The sequence below is a fragment of the Ranitomeya imitator genome, chromosome 6, assembly GCF_032444005.1.
Source record: "Ranitomeya imitator isolate aRanImi1 chromosome 6, aRanImi1.pri, whole genome shotgun sequence".
In the NCBI taxonomy this organism is placed as follows: Eukaryota; Metazoa; Chordata; class Amphibia; order Anura; family Dendrobatidae; genus Ranitomeya; species Ranitomeya imitator.
The window spans coordinates 195791212-195805197 of record NC_091287.1 but is presented as its reverse complement, the minus strand read 5'-3'; the positions used below and the strand labels follow the sequence as shown (position 1 = coordinate 195805197).

The window sequence follows — 13986 nt, the reverse complement described above, 5'->3', positions numbered from 1 at the left end:
TGATTGTTGACCCTACTTACAAATTCCCTTTAGTTTAGCTTATAGCAAATCTTATGTGTGAAAGTACTTGCAATGCATATCCTTTCAGTAGTATAAAATATACTCTAAATTATTGTACATGAATGCATTTGAAAGTTTTAGTAGACACACATTTGTAAGTTATTTTATCGTTTACTTTTTTCCTTTTAATCTTTTTAGACAACCTATGCCACCTTTGGTGATATCTGGTGCCATTGCACGGGTAAGAGACATAATGTATTGTTAAAATATCAAGTTCTGCATTAAATAATGTTGCAGATTGCATTAGAATGCATTGCTACATACATATCACAATTGAGTTTTTAAATTTTGACCCTGTCTTCCACTGTATTAACCTGGTCACAAAAGTGACTTATACAGAAAGCAATTTACATTGCTGCATACATCGGTAATTGGAAATTATTAACTTTAACTGTTATGATATTCACCAAATGTTTCTTATGTCCCCTTTTGAGGGGAGTGGAAGAATAGTCTAATACCATGTTACGCTACAACTTTAAAGAGGAACCGTTGAGTATAAGTTGACCTGAGGCACCTAATTTTGCCACGAAAAACTGGGAAAACATATTGTCGCTAGTATAAGCCGGGTATGCATTGTCCCCTCATCCCTGTCCCTGTATGCATGGCTCCCCATCCCTGTATGCATGACTCCTTATCCCCTATCTTTGTATGCATGGTTCCTAGAAAAAAAAACACATCCTACTTATTTTCCCTGAGCACCCTCTCTGCATCTCGTTCCGGCACCAGCAGCTCTTCCGGCCAAGCGATCAGGTGTCCCCGTGCATTAAAGTAATGATTACCTTATATACTCGAGTATAAGCCGAGACCCCTAATTTTGACACAAAAAAATTGGGAAAACTTAATGCGCACACACTAACACATCATCGTGCCCTCTGACCTGAAAGTCAGACAGAGGACGCGGAAGACTGAGCCCTGCGGTGGAACGAGGAGAGGTGAATATCGCGCAATGCCCCCATTATACTCACCTGCTTCTGGCGCGGTCCCTGCACATCCCTGGTTCTCCGGGCGCTGACAGCTTCTTTCAGCGTTGAGCGGTCACCTGTACCGCTCATTACAGTAATGAATATGCGGCTCCACCCCTATGGGAGTGGAGACGCGTCCATATTCATTATTGTAATGAGCGGTACCACGTGACCACTCAACACAGGAAGAAGCTGTCAGCGCCCAGAGAAGCAGGGACCACGCCAGGAGCAGATGAGTATGATTAGACAGCTGCCACTCCCCCTCCCCTGCCGACCCCTGGGAATGACTCGAGTATAAGCCAAGGGGGGCAATTTCAGCCTAAAAAAAATGGGCTGAAATTCTCAGCTTATACTCGAGTATATACAGTATTCACTCCATGACTATGGAAGTGGAGAGGGGTGAATATTCAGTACCTTAATGAGCAGGGGACTAGTGACCGCTCAGCTGCTTGCACTGGGATGAGATGCAGCAGGGGGGCGTCGGGAAGGTAAGTAGGATGTGTGCTGGAAGCCAGCGGCTGTATTTACGCGCTATAATAGAAATTAATATTCACTGCCTGGGTAGTGAATATTCTTTTCTCTTTAGCAGCGGGCATAGTTACAGCCCCAGCCACCGGCTCCTGCCTCTGTAACTTATCGCTCCCCCTCCGCCGGCGTCTTTCTGGGACATTGACTCATTTATAAGCCGAGGGGGGTGTTTTCAGCACAAAAAAATATGCTGAAAAACTTGTCGTATATACGGTAATAAATCGATAGTGCACATGAAAATAACCACCTATATCAATGATAAAAGTTAAAGTCCAATAAAGGGACTAAGTAAAAAAAAGTTAAATGTTTAAAAAAAAATCACAAAATAAAGAACATGAAAAATAATTATACTAATAAATGCATATATTTCTGAAAAAAAAGTACTTATTTGGTATTGCTTAATCCGGAACAACCCGATTGTGGATGATGACACTATAGAGATCACGCAGAGTTCCAACCGCTGCCACCACATGTGGTGAACACTCACCTCGCCACCCTGTCTGAAGTCACTATTGCATCAGACGTATTACGTAATGCAGTTTCCCCTCTTTATCCAATATGATCCTCGCCCCCTGGGGACACATAAGATTATCTTGGTACAGTTTTAAAGACTCCCCCTGTCAATACAGGCCCAGGGAGGCATGTGGAGTGAGAGGATGTAGCTCACGCAGACGTAGCGCCACACTTGCTCACAACTCCTCTTCCCTCAACCTAAATCCCCTCTCCTTGCCTCTGCAGATAAAACTCCAAAACCTAAGATGGGTCATAATTCCTTTGTAGACCGTCCTAGGGAGGTAGTATTAGCGGCATCGCCTCAGACCGGGCCCCTGCTACGCCTTAAGACCAAATACAGCTTTGCTATCTGGTTTCTGGTAGCTGTTTTATGTATCTCCATGCCCGTGAATGCTTGAAGGGATCAAGACCCAGGCAGGCATTTGCCATGTTCTGGGGATATCTGAAATATACACGATTTACCATTATGACGTATAGTATGTACAAAACTCCTTATGGAATTTTATGTTTCTGTAATGTGCTAGAAGATGTCTGCAGCTTCAGCCGAAAACTATATTGCCAGCAAGTCTCTGTACTGCTCTGAGCTGGTCAAGGTATGAGATCTGTCATGCACAGCCTTTGAGGCTTTTCCTCCCTGCTGAGCTAGGCGCCAGCTTTCTCATACAGCTTCACGCTGAAGAGGGTTTTATAATCCCATGGCGGATAGGATACAAACAATTGACATGAAATTATATCTCCATATTCTTCACACCGATCGAACAAACCGCAGTGGTCACACTGGTATACATGGCCACCAAACAAACACCCCCATCCTGGTATACATGGCTACCACCCCTCCATCTTGGTATACACGACCCTCATCACACACGGTGAATATTCTTTTTTTTTTTTTTTTTTTTAATCAATACATTTTTATTGAAACTTTCAAATATGGTACAGCGAAAAAAACAATAACTGTGGTATATTTACACATTACAGTATACAACAAAGAAAAGGGGAATATACCCAGTTAACGTACTAACAAGTAAACAAGAGATAGTTGGGGGGGGGGGTGGAAGACCCGAGAAGAAATTGTATTACACCCATACCCAGATGGCTGGTTCAATCGGAGTTCTGAGAATCAGAGTTCGTCATCTGAGATACTGGTATGGCGAAAGGGGTATGGTTTGCATATTCTGCTCATGGAAGCCAAATAAGTTCAACTTTTTCCGTGAGTATGGCCGATAGCTTTTCGTTTATCATATACCAAGAGAGACGTGATTTAACCCCAGATAGTTCTAAGTTTGTTTTTTCCATGCCGATGCTATAGTTTGTTTAGCTGCCAAGAATATAAATGTGATGAGGACTCGGGAATATTTAGGAATATTGGGGATACGTTTGTTTAATAGAGCTTCCCAAGGGTTTTTCCTGAGGTTGACATTTGTTGAAGAGAGAATCAGGTGGTATATCCTGGTCCAAAACCTACGCACTGTTGGGCATAGCCACCAGATATGAAGCATATCTCCTGTAGAGTTACATCCTCTAAAACAATTTGGGGAGTAATTAGCGACTGCCTTTGTAACTCTGGCTGGAGTCAAGTACCATCTAGTCAGCACTTTGTAATTAGTTTCCAACATGAGGGTATTTAGCATTCCTCCAGTGGAGGAGGACCAAATTTGGGTCCATTCTGAGTCTGTCAAGGTAGAACCAATATCGGACTCCCAACGCGATGTATAGCCTAGGCTTCGTCTCTGGGAGGGTGAGTTAATGTGTGAATAAAGAAGAGTTATAATGCCCAGAGCATGTGGGTTTTGGCGGCATCTCTGTTCAAAGGGGGTGAAGGAATAAGGAGGGATAGAATTTTTTAACCCCTTCCCGACCTTTGACGCCACGTAGGCGTCATGGAAGTCGGTGCCAATCCGACCCATGACGCCTATGTGGCGTCATGGAAAGATCGCGTCCCTGCAGATCCGGTGAAAGGGTTAACTCCCATTTCACCCGATCTGCAGGGACAGGGGGAGTGGTAGTTTAGCCCAGGGGGGGTGGCTTCACCCCCTCATGGCTACGATCGCTCTGATTGGCTGTTGAAAGTGAAACTGCCAATCAGAGCGATTTGTAATATTTCACCTATTATAACTGGTGAAATATTACAATCCAGCCATGGCCGATGCTGCAATATCATCGGCCATGGCTGGAAATACTAATTTGCCCCCACCCCACCGATCGCCCCCCCAGCCCCCCGATCTGGCCGGTACACTGCTCCGGCTCCCCTCCGTCCAGTGCTCCGCTTCCCCCCCCCCCCCCCCCCGTGCTCTTGTCCGCTCCCCCCGTGCTCCAATCACCCCCCCGTGCTCCAATCACCCCCCCTGCACTCCGATCCACCCCCCCCCCGGTGCTCCGTTCCACCCCCCCGTGTTCCATTCCAGCCCCCCGTGCTCCGTTCCACGCCCCCGTGCTCCGTTCCACCCCTCCCGCGCTCCGATTCCCCCCCCCGTGCTCCGATCCCCCCCCCCCCGTGGTCCCCCCCCCACCCCATCATACTTACCGATCCAGCCGGGGTCCCGTCCGTCTTCTCCCTGGGCGCCGCCATCTTCCAAAATGGCGGGCGCATGCGCAGTGCGCCCGCCGAATCTGCCGGCCGGCAGATTCGTTCCAAAGTGCATTTTGATCACTGAGATAGATTATATCTCAGTGATCAAAATAAAAAAAATAATAAATGACCCCCCCCCCTTTGTCACCCCCATAGGTAGGGACAATAAAAAAATAAAGAAATTTTTTTTTTCCACTAATGTTAGAATAGGGGTAGGGGTAGGGTTAGGGGTAGGGGTAGGGGTAGGGTTAGGGCTAGGGTTAGGGCTAGGGTTAGGGTTTCGGTATGTGCACACGTATTCTGGTCCTCTGCGGATTTTTCCGCTGCGGATTTGATAAATCCGCAGTGCTAAACCGCTGCGGATTTATGACGGATTTACCGCGTTTTTTTCTGCGCATTTCACTGCGGTTTTACAATTGCGATTTTCTATTGGAGCAGTTGTAAGACTGCTGCGGAATCCGCACAAAGAAGTGACATGCTGCGGAATGTAAACCGCTGCGTTTCCGTGTAGTTTTTCCGCAGCATGTGTACAGCGATTTTTGTTTCCCATAGGTTTACATTGAACTGTAAACTCATGGGAAACTGCTGCGGATCCGCAGCGTTTTCCGCAGCGTGTGCACATACCTTTAGAATTAGGCTATGTGCACACGGTGCGGATTTGGCTGCGGATTGGCCGCTGCGGATTCGCAGCAGTGTTCCATCAGGTTTACAGTACCATGTAAACATATGAAAAACCAAATCCGCTGTGCCCATGGTGTGGAAAATACCGCACGCAAACGCTGCGTTGTATTTTCCGCAGCATGTCAATTCTTTGTGTGGATTCCGCAGCGTTTTACACCTGTTCCTCAATAGGAATCCGCAGGTGAAATCCGCAGGTGAAATCCGCACAAAAAACACTGGAAATCCGCGGAAAATCCGCAGGTAAAACGCAGTGCCTTTTACCCGCGGATTTTTCAAAAATGACGCTGAAAAATCTCACACGAATCCGCAACGTGGGCACATAGCCTTAGGGTTAGGGTTTGAATTAGGGTTGTGATTAGGGTTATGGCTACAGTTGGGATTAGGGTTAGGGGTGTGTTGGGGTTAGGGTTGTGGTTAGGGGTGTGTTGGGGTTAGGGTTGTGATTAGGGTTATGGCTACAGTTGGGATTAGGGTTAGGGGTGTGTTGGGGTTAGTGTTGGAGGTAGAATTGAGGGGTTTCCACTGTTTAGGCACATCAGGGGTCTCCAAACGCAACATGGCGCCACCATTGATTCCAGCCAATCTCGTATTCAAAAAGTCAAATGGTGCTCCCTCACTTCCGAGCCCCGACGTGTGCCCAAACAGTGGTTTACCCCCACATATGGGGTACAGCATACTCAGGACAAACTGCACAACAATTACTGGGGTCCAATTTCTCCTGTTACCCTTGTGAATCTAAAAAAATGCTTGCTAAAACATTATTTTTGAGGAAAGAAAAATGATTTTTTATTTTCACGGCTCTGCGTTGTAAACGTCTGTGAAGCACTTGGGGGTTCAAAGTGCTCACCACATATCTAGATAAGTTCCTTGGGGGGTCTAGTTTCTAAAATGGGGTCACTTGTGGGGGTTTCTACTGTTTAGGCACACCAGGGGCTCTGCAAACGCAACGTGACACCCGCAGACCATTCCATCAAAGTCTGCATTTCAAAAGTCACTACTTCCCTTCTGAGCCCCGACGTGTGCCCAAACAGTGGTTTACCCCCACTCATGGGGTATCAGCGTACTCAGGAGAAACTGGACAACAACTTTTGGGGTCCAATTTCTCCTGTAACCCTTGGGAAAATAAAAAATTCTGGGCTAAATAATTATTTTTGAGGAAAGAAAACGTATTTATTATTTTCACGGCTCTGCATTATAAACTTCTATGAAGCACTTGGGGGTTCAAAGTGCTCACCACACATCTAGATAAGTTCCTTTCGGGGTCTAGTTTCCAAAATGGGGTCACTTGTGGGGGGTTTCTACTGTTTAGGCACATCAGGGGCTCTGCAAACGCAACGTGACGCCCGCAGAGCATTCCATCAAAGTCTGCATTTCAAAACGTCACTACTTCAATTCCAAGCCCCGGCATGTGCCCAAACAGTAGTTTACCCCCACATATGGGGTATCACCGTACTCAGGAGAAACTGGACAACAAATATTGGGGTCAAATTTCTCCTGTTACCCTTGGGAAAATTAAAAAATTCTGGGCTAAATAATTATTTTTGAGGAAAGAAAACGTATTTATTATTTTCACGGCTCTGCATTATAAACTTCTATGAAGCGCTTGGGGGTTCAAAGTGCTCACCACACATCTAGATAAGTTCCTTTCGGGGTCTAGTTTCCAAAATGGGGTCACTTGTGGGGGGTTTCTACTGTTAAGCCACATCAGGGGCTCTGCAAACGCAACGTGACGCCCACAGAGCATTCCATCAAAGTCTGCATTTCAAAACGTCACTACTTCACTTCCGAGCCCCGGCGTGTGCCCAAACAGTGGTTTACCCCCACATATGGGGTATCAGCGTACTCAGGAGAAACTGGACAACAACTTTTGGGGTCCAATTTCTTCTGTAACCCTTGGGAAAATAAAAAATTCTGGGCTAAATAATTATTTTTGAGGAAAGAAAACTTATTTATTATTTTCACGGCTCTGCATTATAAACTTCTATGAAGCACTTGGGGGTTCAAAGTGCTCACCACACATCTAGATAAGTTCCTTTGGGGGTCTAGTTTCCAAAATGGGGTCACTTGTGGGGGGTTTCTAATGTTAAGCCACATCAGGGGCTCTGCAAAAGCAACGTGACGCCCACAGAGCATTCCATCAAAGTCTGCATTTCAAAACGTCACTACTTCACTTCCGAGCCCCGGCATGTGCCCAAACAGTGATTTACCCCCACATATGGGGTATCAGCGTACTCAGGAGAAACTAGACAACAACTTTTGGGGTCAAATTTCACCTGTTACCCTTGGGAAAATAAAAAATTGCAGGCTAAAAGATCATTTTTGAGAAAATAATTTTTTTTTTTTTTCTTGGCTCTGCGTTATAAACTTCTGTGAAGCACTTGGGGGTTCAAAGTCCTCACCACACATCTAGATTAGTTCCTTTGGGGGTCTAGTTTCCAAAATGGTGTCATTTCTGGGGGATCTCCAATGTTTAGGCACACAGGGGCTCTCCAAACGTGACATGGTGTCCGCTAATGATTGGAGCTAATTTTCCATTTAAAAAGCCAAATGGCGTGCCATCCCTTCCGAGCCCTGCCGTGCGCCCAAACAGTGGTTTACCCCCACATATGGGGTATCAGCGTACTCAAGACAAACTGGACAACAATGTTTGGGGTTCAATTTCTCCTATTATCCTTGGCAAAATAGGAAATTCCAGGCTAAAAAATCATTTTTGAGGAAAGAAAAATTATTTTTTATTTTCATGGCTCTGCGTTATAAACTTCTGTGAAGCACCTGGGGGTTTAAAGTGCTCAATATGCATCTAGATAAGTTCCTTGGGGGGTCTAGTTTCCAAAATGGTGTCACTTGTGGGGGAGCTCCAATGTTTAGGCACACAGGGGCTCTCCAAACGCGACATGGTGTCCGCTAACAATTGGAGCTAATTTTCCATTCAAAAAGTCAAATGGCGCGCCTTCCCTTCCGAGCCCTGCCGAGTGCCCAAACAGTGGTTTACCCCCACATATGAGGTATCGACGTACTCGGGATAAATTGCCCAACAAATTTTATGATCCATTTTATCCTACTGCCCATGTGAAAATGAAAAATTGAGGCGAAAAGAATTTTTTTGTGAAAAAAAAGTACTTTTTCATTTTTACAGATCAATTTGTGAAGCACCTGAGGGTTTAAAGTGCTCACTAGACATCTAAATAAGTTCCTTGGGGGGTCTAGTTTCCAAAATGGGGTCACTTGTGGGGGAGCGCCAATGTTTAGGCACACAGGAGCTATCCAAACGCGACATGGTGTCCGCTAACGATGGAAATAATTTTTCATTCAAAAAGTCAAATGGCGCTCCTTCCCTTCCGAGCCTTACCATGTGCCCAAACAGTGGTTTACCCCCACATGTGAGGTATTGGTGTACTCAGGAGAAATTGCCCAACACATTTTAGGATCCATTTTATCCTGTTGCCCATGTGAAAATGAAAAAATTGAGGCTAAAATAATTTTTTTGTGAAAAAAAAAGTACTTTTTCATTTTTACGGATCAATTTGTGAAGCACCTGGGGGTTCAAAGTGCTCACTATGCATCTAGATAAGTTCCTTGGGGCGTCTAGTTTCCAAAATGGGGTCACTTGTGGGGGAGCTCCAATTTTTAGGCACACGGGGGCTCTCCAAACGTGACATGGTGTCCGCTAAAGATTGGAGCCAATTTTTGATTCAAAAAGTCAAATGGCGCTCCTTCCCTTCCAAGCCCTGCCATGCGCCCAAACAGTGGTTTACCCCCACATATGAGGTATCAGCGTACTCAGGACAAATTGCACAACAACTTTCGTGGTTCAGTTTCTCCTTTTACCATTGGGAAAATAAAAAAAATTGTTGCTAAAAGATAATTTTTGTGACTAAAAAATTAAATGTTCATTTTTTCCTTCCATGTTGCTTCTGCTGCTGTGAAGCACCTGAAGGGTTAATAAACTTCTTGAATGTGGTTTTGAGCACCTTGAGGGGTGCAGTTTTTAGAATGGTGTCACTTTTGGGTATTTTCAGCCATATAGACCCCTCAAACTGACTTCAAATGTGAGGTGGTCCCTAAAAAAAATGGTTTTGTAAATTTCGTTGTAAAAATGACAAATCGCTGGTCAAATTTTAACCCTTATAACTTCCTAACAAAAAAAATTTTGTTTCCAAAATTGTGCTGATGTAAAGTAAACATGTGGGAAATGTTATTTATTAACTATTTTGTGTCACATATCTCTCTGGTTTAACAGAATAAAAATTCAAAATGTGAAAATTGCGAAATTTTCAAAATTTTCGCCAAATTTCCGTTTTTATCACAAATAAACGCAGAATTTATTGACCTAAATTTACCACTAACATGAAGCCCAATATGTCACGAAAAAACAATCTCAGAACCGCTAGGATCCGTTGAAGCGTTCCTGAGTTATTACCTCATAAAGGGACACTGGTCAGAATTGCAAAAAACGGCAAGGTCTTTAAGGTCAAAATAGGCTGGGTCATGAAGGGGTTAATAATGATTGGACAAAATTTTTAAGTTGTAAATAGCGGAATATTTCTCCAGGAGGGAGATGATGCTTTTCGCTCAGGACCGAATACGGAATAATCCCATCTGTGTTGAAAAGGTGGTGTACTCGTGTTATTCCCGCAGCGACCCATAAGCGAAAGTTCCTGAGGGAATCTACGCCCGGGAGAAACTTGATATTACCCCAGAGGGGTATATTAGCTGCGAAGAATATTTCAATGAGTCCCAAATTTTAAGTGAATGAACTAGAATAGGATTTGAAATATTTCTGCGTTGCGTTGGGAGAATCCACAATATTGTATCAAGAGTGTTCGAGTGTAACTCAGAGGCCTCTAGAGCAAGGCACAAAGGGGGTTCAGAATAGGCGTGGTATATAGTTAGTTGGCCCAGTTGGGCTGCTTGATAATATTTAGAGAAGTTTGGAACCCCCAAACCTCCCTTAAGGCGGTGGCGGTAAAAGGTGGCTCTATTAACTCTGGTGAGGCCGCCCCTCCATACAAAGGTATTAACTGCTCGTTGAGCTATTTAAAGATATTGGGTAGGGACCGAGACTGGCAGGACTCGAAATAGGTAAAGCAGTTTAGGGAGGATTGTCATCTTTAAAGCACGTACACTGCCAAGCCAGGAGAGATGCAATTTACCCCATGACTGAAGTATCAAACGGATTTTACAAAGCATATGAGGGTAATTAGCAGTATATAAAGAGTTATAGTCTGGAGTTAGTTTCACTCCCAAATAGTTCAAATGATTGGTAGTCCATTGGAACGGAAAATCGTGTTTTAGTTGTGCGATAGTAAAAGAGGGAAGGGGTATATTCATAGCATAGGATTTAGAGAGATTGACTTGTTGGCCAGAAACCTGTTCAAAGTTGTTAAGAGTTTGAAGTAGGGCTGGCAGGGATGACTGGGGAGACGTTAGAAGAAGCAGTATGTCGTCGGAGAACAAAAAAAGTTTATGGGGGACTGACGCTATGTTGACACCCTGTATGTTTGAATTGAGTCGACGATGTTTCACTAGGGGCTCAAATGCCAGAAGAAATAATAGCAGCCTTGGCGTGTGCCTCTATGAATGGAGAAGCGTGTGGAGGAGAAGCCATTGTATCGTACATATGCCGAAGGGGAACTATAAAGAGCATGAATCCATGAGATGAAGTGATCAGGGAATCCCCATCTTTGCAAGACCGCAAACAGATAAGGCCAAGAAATAGAGTCGAAGGCTTTTTTGATGTCAAGCGATAACATGCTTGGTATATTGCGTTGTTTGCAGTGGTGCAGCAGATGAGACCCTTCGTATATTGTCCGATGCTTGTCTATTAGGAACAAAACCCATCTGATCTCTATGTATCAGGGCTCCCAGGCCCGAATTTAGACAAAATAACAGAAAGCAAATAGCCTTTGGCTCAGGAAAGAAAAGCAAGTGTCCAGTCCTGCAGGCTCAGTCCTGGAGCCTTAACACATTCTGGAGGGTTCACCTCCACACATATCTGCTGTGTAAAGCATTAGCCTGTCTTATATAGAGCTAACCACACCCAGGAACCCATCACATGATTAGACATGTGGTCTGACATCACCACAGGTTCTGAAACACATATATATACATGGTTATGTGAAATAAAGAAAACACTCCAGGCTACATCACAGCGACAAGCCACCTATGTGACACATACCTCCCGTCGACTACACACCCTTTAGCCATGCTACATATCTCCCCCCTCTGCCTAAAGCCGTGAGGCTTGGCACTTTCTCCCACTAAACAAGGGACTCTTGATAGGGCATCCGCATTACCGTGCAGCTCTCTGGCCCTATATTCCACATGGAAACTGAAGTCCTGCAGGGCTAAAAAACCAACGGGTGACCCTAGCATTTCTACCTTTTGTTTCCCTCATCCACTTAAGTGGGGCATGGTCGGATATTAGTCTGAATTTACATCCCAGCAGATAGTACAGTAACGTGTCCACTGCCCACTTTATGGCCAAACATTCTTTTTCTACGACTGAGTAGTTCTTCTCAGATGAAGACCGCTTTCTATTCAGATACAGAATAGGATGTTCCTCCCCATGTAGCTCTTGGGAAAGGACTGCTCCTACCCCAACATCTGAGGCATCTGTCTGAAGAACAAGTTCTTTCTTGAAATCTGGGGCCATCAGAACGGGTTGCTTACATAAAGCCCCTTTCCATTCTTGGAAGGCTGATTCTGTCTCTTCGGACCATTTAACCATCACTGATTTTGTCCCCTTTAGCAGATCAGTCAGAGGCGCAGCCACTGTGGCGAAGTTCGGGATGAACCTCCTGTAATATCCCACGATTCCCAGAAAGGCTTTAACTTGCTTTTTGGAGAGTGGTTTTGGCCATGTTTGTATTGCCTCCACTTTCCTGATTTGAGGCTTTATTTCTCCACGACCCACTATATAGCCTAGGTACTTAGCTTCTTCCTTACCCAAGGCACATTTCTTCGGGTTTATTGTAAACCCCGCCTCTCTTAAAGCATCAAACACCGCTTGGACTTTTTCCAGATGACTCTCCCAGTCCGGGCTAAAGATGACGATATCATCCAGGTACGCAGCAGCCTATGGCTTATGGGGTGCAAGGACTCTATCCATAGCCCTCTGGAAGGTCGCCGGAGCTCCCTGTAGGCCAAGCGGCATCCGGACATACTGGAAGCATCCATATGGTGTAGAAAACGCCGTCTTCTCCTTGGCTTCCTGTGCCATGGGGATCTGCCAATACTCCTTTGTCAAATCCATGGTGGTTATATATCTGGCGTGCCCAAGCCTTTCGATGAGCTCATCAACGCGGGGTATGGGATAAGCGTCGAACCTGGAGACCTCATTCAACTTCCGATAATCGTTGCAAAACCTCCACTCTCCATCAGGATTTGGGACCAGGACAATTGGACCAACCGCTCTTGGATTCCTCAGTGACTCCAAGCTTCAACATACGCTCCACCTCCTTGGAGATTACTTCTTGATGAGCCTCAGGAATACGATAGGGCTTCACGTTCACCCGCACATGTGGCTCTGTTATGATCTTGTGCTCTATGACTTTCGTGTATCCTGGCAACTCTGAAAACAGGTCCCTGTTTTTCTGGAGTAACTCCCGGCACTGCTGTTTCTGGGCCTTCGATAGCGTCTCCGCTATAGTAACCGCTCCAACCTCACCTTCTGGGTTGCTTAGCAAAGATGGAGTTACTGCCGGCTCTCTATCTTGCCATGGCTTGATGAGGTTGACATGGTAAACTTGGATTGGTTTCCGTCTTCCTGGTTGGTGAATTTTATAGTTTACCTCACCAAGCTTCTCGACGACCTCATATGGCCCTTGCCATTTGGCCAAGAACTTGCTTTCCACCGTCTGAATTAACACAAGAACTCGGCCTCCCGGATTGAACTGCCTAACTCTTGCAGACCGGTTGTAGACCCTGGCCTGAGCTTCTTGTGCCTGGAGGAGGTGTTCTTTCACGACAGGCATCACCTTTGCAATCCTCTGCTGCATCAGGGCCACATGCTCAATAACGCTTCTGTGGGGCGTGACTTCGGCCTCCCAGGTTTCCTTGGCTTTATCCAGGAGTCCTCGCGGATGTCGGCCATATAGAAGCTCAAACGGTGAGAACCCTGTGGAGGCCTGTGGAACTTCACAAATGGAAAACATCAGATATGGTAAGAGACAATCCCAGTCTCTACCGTCTTTCTCTATAGCTTTTCTCAGCATGCTCTTCAGTGTCTTGTTAAATCTCTCAACAAGGCCATCTGACTGGGGATGGTACACACAGGTCCTCAACTGGGAGATTTTCAGGACTTTGCATAACTCCCTCATCACATTGCTCATGAAAGGTGTCCCCTGGTCAGTCAGAATCTCCTTCGGCAGACCTGTCCAGGAAAACACATGGACCAACTCGCGGGCTATACTCTTCGAGGACGAATTTCTCAAGGGAATTGCCTCAGGATAGCGTGTGGCATAGTCCAGGATGACTAATATATACGGATGGCCCCGGGCTGATTTAACTAAGGGACCGACCAAGTCCATGGCAATTCTCTCAAACGGCACCTCAATAATCGGCAATGGTACAAGGGGGTTCCGGAAATGAGGAGTGGGAGCAGTTAGCTGACATGTAGGGCAGGACCTGCAATAGTTCACTATTTCCCGGTGACACCCAGGCCAATAGAAT

The 13986-nt window shown here is 45.4% G+C and overlaps 1 protein-coding gene across 1 annotated transcript in view; it reads left to right on the top strand.

Moving 5' to 3' along the window:
• Positions 1 to 13986, top strand: part of DAP (death associated protein) — a 197174-nt gene that overhangs the window by 152276 nt on the left and 30912 nt on the right. The window contains exon 3 of the mRNA XM_069730420.1: positions 199 to 241. Coding sequence (XP_069586521.1) covers positions 199 to 241 — 43 coding nt within the window. The remainder of the gene's footprint in view (positions 1 to 198; positions 242 to 13986) is intronic.